Here is a 12,519-nt window from a genome sequence, read left to right as displayed (position 1 = left end):
CATTTTTGTAAATGCGTCACGTAGACGCTGTGCAACTCCATGTTCATAAAAACTTGCATTCATAGGTATTTCGCTGTCAAATATATATATATATGAATCCATCATCATTAAAAATCGAATTAGCATGATCTAACCATCTAAGCCGTATTTGCCCATTGCAAGTCATATTCGCCGTCTGTCTATATAAGATATTGCTTAATTTATTTTCATTTGACAAAAGATTGTTTCAAAAATTTAACATTCTCAGACTTACCTTTATTTCTAACAGATATCTTCACAATTTACCATAAATCATATATCTAGGTGTGTTAGCCATAACATTTAAAATTATTTTGTAAAACTTCGTTTGTTCTGAAAGTTTTACATCTTTTAATTCGTATCCCCAGATTTCTGCCCCATTAACAGACTCCGTTCAACTAATGAGTCAAATAACTGAAGATGTAGATCTACTGGTATTGCTTGATTTAAATTTAAATTCAATTTAATGGGATTAATTAGGTCAAATGTTGACTTTAACACAAGTTATGGGTTTTAAACCTAATACGATATCCAAGAAATATCTTGGCGTCCACCGAATAATGATCTATGTCTGACAATGGACAAAGAAATCTTTTCTCTGCTATTTTCCCGCTCACTTTCAAATATTGAATGCACATATGGAAAATTTACAAAACACTTGTCGCATTGGTTTCATCAGAAGAAGCTGTCGGTTGCCGTTCGGTCCCAAAATACAATATGCATAATAACTTTGGAAATCCAAATAAAACGTCCATCTTGTTGACCGATCGAATGTTTTAAGGAAACATACATATAATATTTTTTTTGTATTTTCTGAAAATTAACAGTAACAGTGACAGGAATTTTTAACGGACGAAAGAACAGACGTTATCAGAAGGGTGGAAGACCACTGGCGAAAAGCGATCTGAATATTAGCTTAATACAAGGAGTGGTTTAGATATTTTTCTCAATCGATGTCTTTTAGTTATGGCTGACACAAAGAGTAAATTGCCCTAGTTTCAGTTTAAGTAGATATGATAAAATTTGTAAAAAGTAGATACTCTCGGCAATCCTACGGTTAGGATACAATATCTTGTGTAAAATACTTGGTAATCCTACGGTAGTACCATATTTTGTGTAAAATACTTGGAAATCCTACGGTATTACCATATTTTGTGTAAAATACTTGGAAATCCTACGGTATTACCATATTTTGTGTAAAACACTCGTCAATCATACGGTAGTACCATATTTCGTGTAAAACACTCGTCAATCCTCCGGTAGTACCATATTTTGTGTAAAACACTCGTCAATCCTACGGTAGTAATATATTTTGTGTAAAACTTCATCAATCCTACGGTAGTACCATATTTTGTGTAAACTCTCGTCAGTCCTACGGTAGTACTATATCTTGTGTAAAACTCTCGTCAATTCTACAGTAGTACAATATTTTGTGTAAAACACCAGTCAATCCTGTGGTAGTATTACATTTTGTGTAAAACGCTCTTCAATCTTGCGGTAGTACTTTATTTTGTGGAAAACTATCGTTAATCCTAGGTAGTACTATATTTTGTGTAAAACTCTCGTCAATCCTACGGTAGTACTACAGCTTGTATAAAACTCAAGTCAATCCTGCGGTAGTACGATATTTTGTGTAAAACTCAAGTCAATCCTGCGGTAGTACGATATTTTGTGTAAAACTCTCGTTAATCCTACGGTAGTACTATATTTTGTGTAAAACTCGTCAATCTTGCTGTAGTACAATATTTTATGTAAAACTCTCGTCAGTCATAAATTAGTAATATATCTTGTGTTAAACAGTCGTCAATTCTACAGTAGTACTATATTTTGTGTAAAACTATCGTCAATCCTACTGTTGTACTATATTTTGTGTAAAGCTGTTGTCAATCCTGTTGTAGTACAATATTTTGTGTAAAACTCTCGTCAGTCATACAATATATACCCGCCGTATACATCAAACGGGCCGAGACATTTCGTACCTGCACACAATAGATGTGTAAACAAACATGTAGACGAACACGTTGTGTTAGTGTTATTTCGGACTGAAGAAGGCCCTATAGTGGCTGAATATATATTCCATAGAAATGATTTTGATTTTACTTTGAATTTATTTATTTTGGCCTTTTATTTCGGATTATTAATATACTAGCTTTATACCGTTTTTCCTCATTATGAATCCTGTTGTAGTATTATATTTTGTGTAAAATTATCGTCAATCCTGCGGTAGTATTATTTTTTATGTAAAACTCTCGTCAATCTTGCGGTAGTACTATAGTTTGTATAAAGCTCTCGTCAATTTTGCGGTAGTACTATATTTTGTGTAAAACTATCGTCAATCCTACGGTAGTACTATATTTTGTGTAAAACTCTCGTTAGTCATACGGTAGTACAATATTTTGTGTAAAACTGTCGTCAATCCTACGGTAGTACTATATTTTGTATAAATTTCACGTCAATCCTGCGGTAGTACTATATTTTTTTTGTAAAACTCTCGTCAGTCATACGGTAAAACTATATTTTGTGAGAAACTCTCGTCAATTCTACGGTAGTACTATATTGTGTGTAAAACTCTCGTCAATTCTAAGGTAGTACTAAAGTTTGTGTAAAACCCTCGTCAATCCGGGGGTAGTACTATATTTTGTGTAAAGCTCCCGTCAATCCTACGGTAGTACTTTATTTTGTGTAAAGCTCCCGTCAATTCTACAGCAGTACTTTATTTTGTGAGAAACTCTCGTCAATTCTACGGTAGTACTATATTTTGTGTAAAACACTCGTCAATCCTACGATAGTACTATATTTTGTGTAAAACACTCGTCAATACTGCGGTTGTTTTATATTTTTTGTAAAACTCTCGTCAATTCTACGGTAGTACTACAGTTTATGTAAAACTCTTGTCAAACCGGCGGTAGTACTATATTTTGTGTAAAACCCTCGTCAATCCTGCGGTAGTACTTTATTTTGTGTAAAGCTCTCGTCAATTCTACAGTAGTACTATATTTTGTGTAAAGCTCTCGTAAGATCTACATTAGTACTATATTTTGTGTAAAGATCTCGTCAATTCTACAGTAGTACTATATTTTGCGTAAAGCACTCGTCAATCCTGCGGTAGTACTATATTTTGTGTAAAGCTCTCGTCAGATCTACATTAGTACTATATTTTGTGTAAAGATCTCGTCAATTCTACAGTAGTACTATATTTTGCGTAAAGCACTCGTCAATCCTGCGGTAGTACTATATTTTGTGTAACACTCTCGTCAATCCTGATGTAGTACTATATTTTATGTAAAACTCTCGTCGGGCCGGCGGTGGTACTGTATTGTTTGACCTGCGAGTAAAATACCCAAATATCTTCATATCCACAATTAAAAGATTATAATACAGATAAAATACTCACCATCGTATACAGTCAAAGCATCATATCGACAGGTATAGTGATTTTCCAAATTGATGTCTGTGATGTTGAACCATACAACATAGCCCGGCTGGACAGTTAAATGCCACACACAATCCAGATTGTCAGCATATCCATCAGGGTACCCAGGGGAAGTAACTGTCATTGTCTGATATGCTAACGGGCTAAGGTCCCCTCCACATCCAGGTACTAGTAAATATGAATAATATATATAATATATTACTGTACCCATCATGTCCTACAACCTAAAACTACCTCACTGAAGCATGCCTCCGAACACAAAATAGCACAACCCATCATGTCCTACAACCTAAAACTACCTCACTGAAGCATGCCTCCGAACACAAAATAGCACAACCCATCATGTCCTACAACCTAAAACTACCTCACTGAAGCATGCCTCCGAACACAAAATAGCACAACCCATCATGTCCTACAACCTAAAACTACCTCACTGAAGCATGCCTCCGAACACAAAATAGCACAACCCATCATGTCCTACAACCTAAAACTACCTCACTGAAGCATGCCTCCGAACACAAAATAGCACAACCCATCATGTCCTAACAACCTAAAACTACCTCACTGAAGCATGCCTCCGAACACAAAATAGCACAACCCATCATGTCCTACAACCTAAAACTACCTCACTGAAGCATGCCTCCGAACACAAAATAGCACAACCCATCATGTCCTACAACCTAAAACTACCTCACTGAAGCATGCCTCCGAACACAAAATAGCACAACCCATCATGTCCTACAACCTAAAACTACCTCACTGAAGCATGCCTCCGAACACAAAATAGCACAACCCATCATGTCCTACAACCTAAAACTACCTCACTGAAGCATGCCTCCGAACAAAATAGCACAACCCATCAGTCCTACAACCTAAAACTACCTCACTGAAGCATGCCTCCGAACACAAAATAGCACAACCCATCATGTCCTACAACCTAAAACTACCTCACTGAAGCATGCCTCCGAAACAAATAGCACAACCCATCATGTCCTACAAACTAACTACCTCACTGAACATGTCCTCACGAACACAAATGCACAAACCATCATGTCCTACAACCTAAAACTACCTCACTGAAGCATGCCTCCGAACACAAAATAGCACAACCCATCATGTCCTACAACCTAAAACTACCTCACTGAAGCATGCCTCCGAACACAAAATAGCACAACCCATCATGTCCTACAACCTAAAACTACCTCACTGAAGCATGCCTCCGAACACAAAATAGCACAACCCATCATGTCCTACAACCTAAAACTACCTCACTGAAGCATGCCTCCGAACACAAAATAGCACAACCCATCATGTCCTACAACCTAAAACTACCTCACTGAAGCATGCCTCCGAACACAAAATAGCACAACCCATCATGTCCTACAACCTAAAACTACCTCACTGATGCATGCCTCCGAACACAAAATAGCACAACCCATCATGTCCTACAACCTAAAACTACCTCACTGAAGCATGCCTCCGAACACAAAATAGCACAACCCATCATGTCCTACAACCTAAAACTACCTCACTGAAGCATGCCTCCGAACACAAAATAGCACAACCCATCATGTCCTACAACCTAAAACTACCTCACTGAAGCATGCCTCCGAACACAAAATAGCACAACCCATCATGTCCTACAACCTAAAACTACCTCACTGAAGCATGCCTCCGAACACAAAATAGCACAACCCATCATGTCCTACAACCTAAAACTACCTCACTGAAGCATGCCTCCGAACACAAAATAGCACAACCCATCTTGTCACAGGCGAACCAGCTATCTCACTATTTTTATACTGAGCGCCAAGCAGGAGCAGAAACTACTTATTTAATATACTGTGGTGCGTTTTGTTTATAAGACATAAATGTCCCTTACATGCACAGTATCTAAATATCAAAACAATGGATGTGAATGAATAGCGAGCAATGTCACAGGATAGACATAGCTAGCATTTTAAGGTCCTACAATAGGAACGTCAATACAATGATGAGAAGTTATTTAATATAGCTATAAATGTGTTTACAATGTGACAGGATGGAACGTCAATACACAACTGAAATGTTATTTAATATCGCTATCAACCTGTTCACAATGTGACAGGATGGAACGTCAATACATAGCTAAAGAGTTATCTAATATCGCTATATATTTATTCACAATGTGACAGGATGGAACGTCAATACATAGCTGAAGAGTTATTCAATATCGCTATAAATGCGTTCACAATGTGACAGGATGGAACGTCAATAGACTGCTGAAGAGTAATTTAATATCGCTATATATCTGTTTATAATGTGACAGGATGGAACGTCAATATACTGCTGAAGAGTTATTTAATATCGCTATAAAATTGTATACAATGTGATACCAGAGAACACTACATGTCACCTTAAAACCTTTTTGGTCAAATGTCCTTAACGTTTGTAGAAACTATGACCAATATGAGATGATATCTTTATCATGAGATTCATTTTCCATAATGAATTTGCATCCGGAAGATTCGTGCAATGCATCGTTTTACATATCAAAGATATTATCTCTATTATCTTATTTCCTTTTGATGTCCACATGATTTAAGAAAATGTAAGTGGACATAGGGACTAATTAAGTCGAATTCCGTGACTATGACAACGTACTGGGTGTAGTGGAGACACCTGGAGGCATGTTGGTGGGGGGTACTTCGTTAGTCGCTTGCCAGTCAAACAAGAAACCTTGTCCTGCGGCAGCGAAATCTGTGTGGAATTCCACTCTTAGCTGGTTGGTGGTAGTCAAAACTGGGTTAGGGACAGTCAAACCACAGTATCGTCCAATCTCTGGACTATCAGCTAAACCTCCATCCCGAAACTAATGAAAAATCAATTGGTTTAATTCTATCTTTTGCAACAAGTCATTTCAGTAATACTTTCATATTTCTATAGCATGCGAAAAGTGTACGAAGAGGAAAATGTTCTGTGCTCACAGCATTACATCAACAAATAATAATAAGTTTTCTGAGCTAACTATAAACAACCAACATTGAATTATATGTTTTCTGAATTAACCTAAAAGAAGTAATATAATTTTGATATTTATAATTATTTTATAACAACATGAATATATTTTTCAATTTGTGTAGGTTTGACCGTTATCACCATTTTATAGAAGTAATAATTGTTATTTTATATTTCACGAATACTAATGAATGATAGTAATTATAATTACCAAAAGATAATCATAAACACAGCCTGTTTGTCGGAACTCCATGTCCATAGCGGAGAAGACCACTCGGATACGCATGTTAGAGTCCACTGTGATTGTCCAGGTGTAGTCAACATTATGAGGGTATTGGTGGGGGTATCTTGGTGAGGCCAATCGCCCAGAATTACCAATAAGCTCCCCTCCATATACTGGGAAAAACAAATATCAAAGTATACAAAGCACTGAAGTATGATGGCCCTCAATGCAGTGACGTACTATACCCGAGTTTGGATACATTTAAGACAAAATTATAATAGCTGCCAAATGATGAATATTACCAAATTAAATTCTGAGCTATTGACCAATAACCTACAAATAGAAGTGTTATTTTCATATCTCATAAGGATTTTATTGAAATGAAGTAGCTCATAGAACCAGTGCCACTTTAAAGTTATCGGATATCGTAATGATAACAAGAGGCCCATGGGCGTTTATGGTCATTAGACTATTAGCACAATACAACATAGTCAATGTACATTGCACACTGTACTAGCAAACAAAGACTAAAATGATCACCTTTCTTGACCAACATTTAAGGCAATGCGAACAATGTGCTCTTCAGTAGAAGTTGTAAGTTTCTTATCTATCTGACGACTGTGACCTCAAAAGTAGGTCAAAGTCATTCATCTAAACAAGCTCTTAGCATGTTACAAGATTGAAGTCTATTTGACACCCACAAACATTAAAGAAGGTCAAGGTCGACGAAGCTGGATGACTTTAGGTCATGCTAACCATTCAGGTAGGATGACCTAAATTCAAGCAGGCCATATTCTTAACTGATCAAACAAGCGGGCCATATTCTTAACTGATCAAACAAGCAGACCATATTCTTAACTGATCAAACAAGCAGGCCATATTCTTAACTGATCAAACAAGCAGACCATATTCTTAACTGATCAAACAAGCGGGCCATATTCCTAAATGATCAATACATATTTCGTAATTGAAATAATAAAACTATGCTACGTACCTGGACTATATTGTCCTAAAAACCCGATAGCATTAGGTCCAGAAGTGTCATCAGATCTAAACTTCATCCACAGACCATTGTAAGAAGTTAAATTACTAGGCAGATTTGTACCACAGTATCGGCCGATTAGATTTCCATGCACATTAGTCTCTCGCAGTTCTAAGTAATCAAAATTACACGTTGGATTGTCCTCCAAATTAAAGACGCTGAAAAAAATAAGTTCAATTTACTATTTATTTGTCATTATTTTCAATTTTAGTTTACCTGTTCAGTCTAAAAATCAATTCAGAAGGGCAATTATATCAGTTTTGTATTGAAATTCAGTAAATTTTTGGCACATAACTTTAATAAAACGAAAGATCAAAATCCAAAGATACTCAACGATGAAAAACCGCCGTAATTGGATTGGAAACCATATCGATATCAAGACAACCGTTTGGTCTTCATTAGAAGTAATAAACAACCACATACATTTATACTAGTATATTTGTTCTGACAAATGAAAGAAAAAAATGAAAAGGTATTTGTTGGGGTTGACACAACATACACTACCTAAATGTATGTTTACCTAACATTGTTGAGTGACTCACCTAAGAGTACTTGTTCAAATACGTAATTCAACTAAAATAACACAAAATATATATATATATATATATAATTAAGTGTTTATTTTGACGCATTCGTAATAAATGCCAAAAGAACCAAAATATGAACACGTCCACAATATTCAAATTTATGTAAGACAAATGTTACAAACCTAAACGATACCATGATGCGATTGCCGGGAGCGACAGAGATTGTCCAAACACACTCAGTACTGATAGGGTAGGAGTTCGGGTAGCCAGGACTGATGAATGATCCACTTTCTGCTGTAAAGTCTCCTCCACAAGCTGATTAAAATCATATTACAGATCATCTAATCACTCACCTGCTATTGTGAACCAAAAGTAGGTCACAGTTTCTATATTTTAGTTATATGATACAATTAACGCCATCAAGTACCAGAATGTCAAACTATTCATGGAGATAAACAATGGATACACTTTTTCTGGTAATCTTAATTGGTATTTGGTAACGGTTTGGTAATTCAATTAAATTAACTTTAATTTCTGATTTTTTTATGCTTGAGTATACGTTATTTGCATATATTAAACTAAAGAAACCAAACTTGAAAGGTTCACTCATAAATATTAACCTTATTTAGAAATACAATTGTTGAATTTCAAATATCAACTACATCCTTGATGATATTGACATGGAAGTGGAAGCCGTAGTTGGTAACAATGATGGTATAAACGTGCATAAAGTACGCAAATATGAACATTTTGAGTTCATCTTTGCAAACTATATATTTTCCCTATAGATGTATTTTAAGTGCCTACACATTCTGAGTGAATTTTAATTAAGTTTAATGAAGATAACACTCTATTGTCTCTGAGAAAAAAAATGTTTATTTGATACTTGTAACTGATGGTCACCTTAAAGCTGACAATGCAAGCTAAAAATTTAATCAATTAGGATTTTTAAAAAAGTGTCACTTTTATTTCAAGACTCGTTTATGAGACATCCCCCTGCCGAGGTCAGCCATTTTTGTTTTTCCCTCTACCGGTATTCCGAACGCGCTAATCGACCCCTATATCGTGTGAATCGACACACGTGTGCTCAGTCTATACAATTTCATATTCACCTAGCAGTTGTCCACTGTGTATCACATACTAACACGTAAACAAAGGTCTTACCTGTAAAGGTGTGTAGGGCTTGTTTTAGCTAGAAAAATGTAAACTCCTCTAAGCTGTGATTTAGATGTTTCACAAAATGAAATTCCCACACAAGTGAATAGAAATCCAAATAAAAATCCGTCCACATATTACCACGTATAGTATCGTACCCGATGGATAAATGGACAGAAGGTATGTATTACATTCATTACTTTTTATTCAATTGATTAGATCTATGCATGGTCCCTGGAACTTAATTGGAGAAAACCTTGAACGTACTAACTATTTTATTCTTATGACACGGCCTTAAGTTACCCGTAAATACGTCTTGGGTATATTGTACTATATGTATAGAGCTGATCAGGTGTTAGTTGTTACACCTTGAACAGCAAGCGTTCGACTGACTGCACGTGTGTGGTTTACGCGCTTAATATAGGGGTCGGCAGGCGTGTCTTATCCAAGTAGAGTTAAAGCAAAATGGCGACTGCACTAACTTAGAAACGCAAAGGATCGTCAAAAAACGAATTTTGGAGAAAAAAAACCCCAAGAAGCCCAAAGGCCTTAACGATCATCTAAAATCATTTCACCAAATTATAACAAGAGGGAGGGAAAACAAATATTTGGTGAAATAGAAACCGCAAAAACGATGTTTGGCAGAGTAACTATACACAATCTTTTCTCATTCCCAAAAGGTTGTTTGATAAAGTTTGGTCAAAATTTTATGATGTGTTTATGTGTTTATGACTACTAGCTTTGGACTATCTTCTCATATTGGGGCAACGCCCCTCCTGTTCCAGGGAGGGGGCAGAGCTATCATTTATTCAAAGTTTCTTGACATTTGCCCAAAAATGTTTCTGACCAAATTTGGTCAAAATTCAATGAACAATTTATGACTGGTAGCGCTTTTAAGGAATTTTCCTCTATTTCCCCTATTGGGCCCCGTCCTTCCTACCTCTGGAGGGTCAGAGTAACCATTTATACAAAATCTGTTCCTCTTCCCCTAAGGATTTTTCTGGCCAAATCTGGTTAAAATCCGTTGAAAACGTTTTGACAAGTAGAGTTTAAAAGAATTACCAAAATTTTCCCTATTAGGCTCCGCCGCTCACGCCCTAGGAAGTCAGAGTCACCATTTATACAAAAATATGTTTCCCTTCCCCTAAGGATGTATCTGGGCAAAAAAGGCTAAAACCATTAAGAACATTTTTACTAGGAGCGATTTAAAGGAAAGTTTAAGCACAGCGCACGGCGGTGCAGGATGACAAATCTCAAATGCATAATTTTTAATTTGCAATGTCAGCTTTAACAATTATCGCAACAAAATTAGAGTCAACTATTACAGTTGAATCTGGGATGTACTAAATATTTCAAATACAACACTTCAATTTCTAAATGATTTTTGAAAACGTGACGGATTTGGGGGCCAAAAGCGCCCAAACCATACAACACTTTTAACAAAATTAAATTTTAGATAATACTTACAAGATGAAGATTTTGTGTAAACTGCTCTAAATCCTGTTGCTTGCACAGATTGATCTGAGGCAAATCGAATAAACATGGCCGAACCAAGGGAGGTAATTGGAGAAGGAATGGTGTTGCCACAGTATGTACCAATTAGTGGGGCTGCATCGTCATTACCATTATAGACAGAAATATAGTCGTGTATGCAGGACGAGTAAAACTCAGTATCCATGTGTGTGAAAGTTAACGTAATTCTGTCAGCTGAAATATTCATGGAAATGAGTATATGATTTGTTTAACATGGCCTGATCATAATTAGAAAATGAACTTTAGAAAGTTAATAATTATTTTCACGAAGCCTGATTATCATTAGAAGATAAGCATGATAAGTAACTAATTAGTTCCACATAGTCTGATCATCAGACGATGAGCTAAAATAAATACATATGCAGTATTTAAGTAAAATGTACCATGATATTAGATATGAAATGATATTACTTTTATCGGCTAATATTATAAATACAAGTCGATTCTCTTTAACTTTAGACAATAAAATATTCTGAAATGAAATATTTGTTCCCAACTTACTTGAATGATCAGCTAGAATTAACCAGGAACAGTTGGCCATAGTATCGTAATTTCTGGGGTAGTTCGGAGACATAATTTCTCCATCCTGTTCAGCAGACAATGTGCCTCCACAACCTGAAAATAAAAAAAAATCTCTATATTCATTGAGGTAGGAGCTATATTTTAAACAAATCTATTGACAACAATTTGACAAAAGGTATACTATCAATCCTACACAATAACTTAAGAAACATATAACACTAGATAATGTATTAAATTGGTCGTTGTCTAATTTGTGTCCCTGCTTATTCCGGGGTAAGTGTAAGGCATTCCTCTTTCTAACTTACAATAATGAAAGCCTAAATAATACCCAGAAACCTGCTATACTAGCAAAATATGATTACATCTGCTTACATAAACACCGAATACCATAACAAAATGATAGCAATGTACTTATGAAACAGCATGTGACAGGTCTACAATAAAGAAGTAAAATAACTACCTCACGGAATATGGTCCAGCTATTATACCTAACATTCTTACCTGTTACATAGTGACGTTGAAATTGTTTTGTAATTAACATTCTTACCTGTCCCATAGGTGACGTTGAAAATGTTTGTACCTAACATTCTTACCTGTCCCATAGGTAACGTTGAAATTGTTTTGTAATTAACATTCTAACCTGTTACATAGGCGACGTTGAAATTGTTTTGTAATAAAAATTCTTACCTGTTACTTAGGTGAAGTTTAATTTGTTCTGTACCTAACATTCTTACCTGTTACATAGGTGACGTTGAAATTGTTTTGTAATTAACATTCTTACCTGTCCCATAGGTGACGTTGAAATTGTTTTGTAATTAACATTCTAACCTGTTACTTAGGAGACGTTGAAATTGTTTTGTACCTTACATTCTTACCTGTTACATAGGTGACGTTGGAATTGTTTTGTAATTAACATTCTTACCTGTTACATAGGTGACGTTGGAATTGTTTTGTAATTAACATTCTTACCTGTTACATAGGTGACGTTGGAATTGTTTTGTAATTAACATTCTTAATTGTTACATAGGTGAAATTGGAATTGTTTTGTAATTAACATTCTTACCTGTTT

The 12,519-nt window shown here is 35.6% G+C and overlaps 1 protein-coding gene across 1 annotated transcript in view; it reads right to left on the bottom strand.

Moving 5' to 3' along the window:
- Nucleotides 1–12,519, bottom strand: part of LOC138322026 (cubilin-like) — a 157,923-nt gene that overhangs the window by 69,583 nt on the left and 75,821 nt on the right. Inside the window, exons 26-32 of the mRNA XM_069266083.1 lie at nucleotides 11,430–11,543; nucleotides 10,863–11,102; nucleotides 8,423–8,555; nucleotides 7,666–7,871; nucleotides 6,660–6,844; nucleotides 6,095–6,302; nucleotides 3,413–3,619 (exon numbers count right to left, since the gene is read on the bottom strand). Coding sequence (XP_069122184.1) covers nucleotides 3,413–3,619; nucleotides 6,095–6,302; nucleotides 6,660–6,844; nucleotides 7,666–7,871; nucleotides 8,423–8,555; nucleotides 10,863–11,102; nucleotides 11,430–11,543 — 1,293 coding nt within the window. The remainder of the gene's footprint in view (nucleotides 1–3,412; nucleotides 3,620–6,094; nucleotides 6,303–6,659; nucleotides 6,845–7,665; nucleotides 7,872–8,422; nucleotides 8,556–10,862; nucleotides 11,103–11,429; nucleotides 11,544–12,519) is intronic.

Source organism: Argopecten irradians, chromosome 4 (genome assembly GCF_041381155.1).
Source record: "Argopecten irradians isolate NY chromosome 4, Ai_NY, whole genome shotgun sequence".
Classification (NCBI taxonomy): Eukaryota; Metazoa; Mollusca; class Bivalvia; order Pectinida; family Pectinidae; genus Argopecten; species Argopecten irradians.
This window is presented reverse-complemented; position numbering and strand designations above follow the sequence as displayed.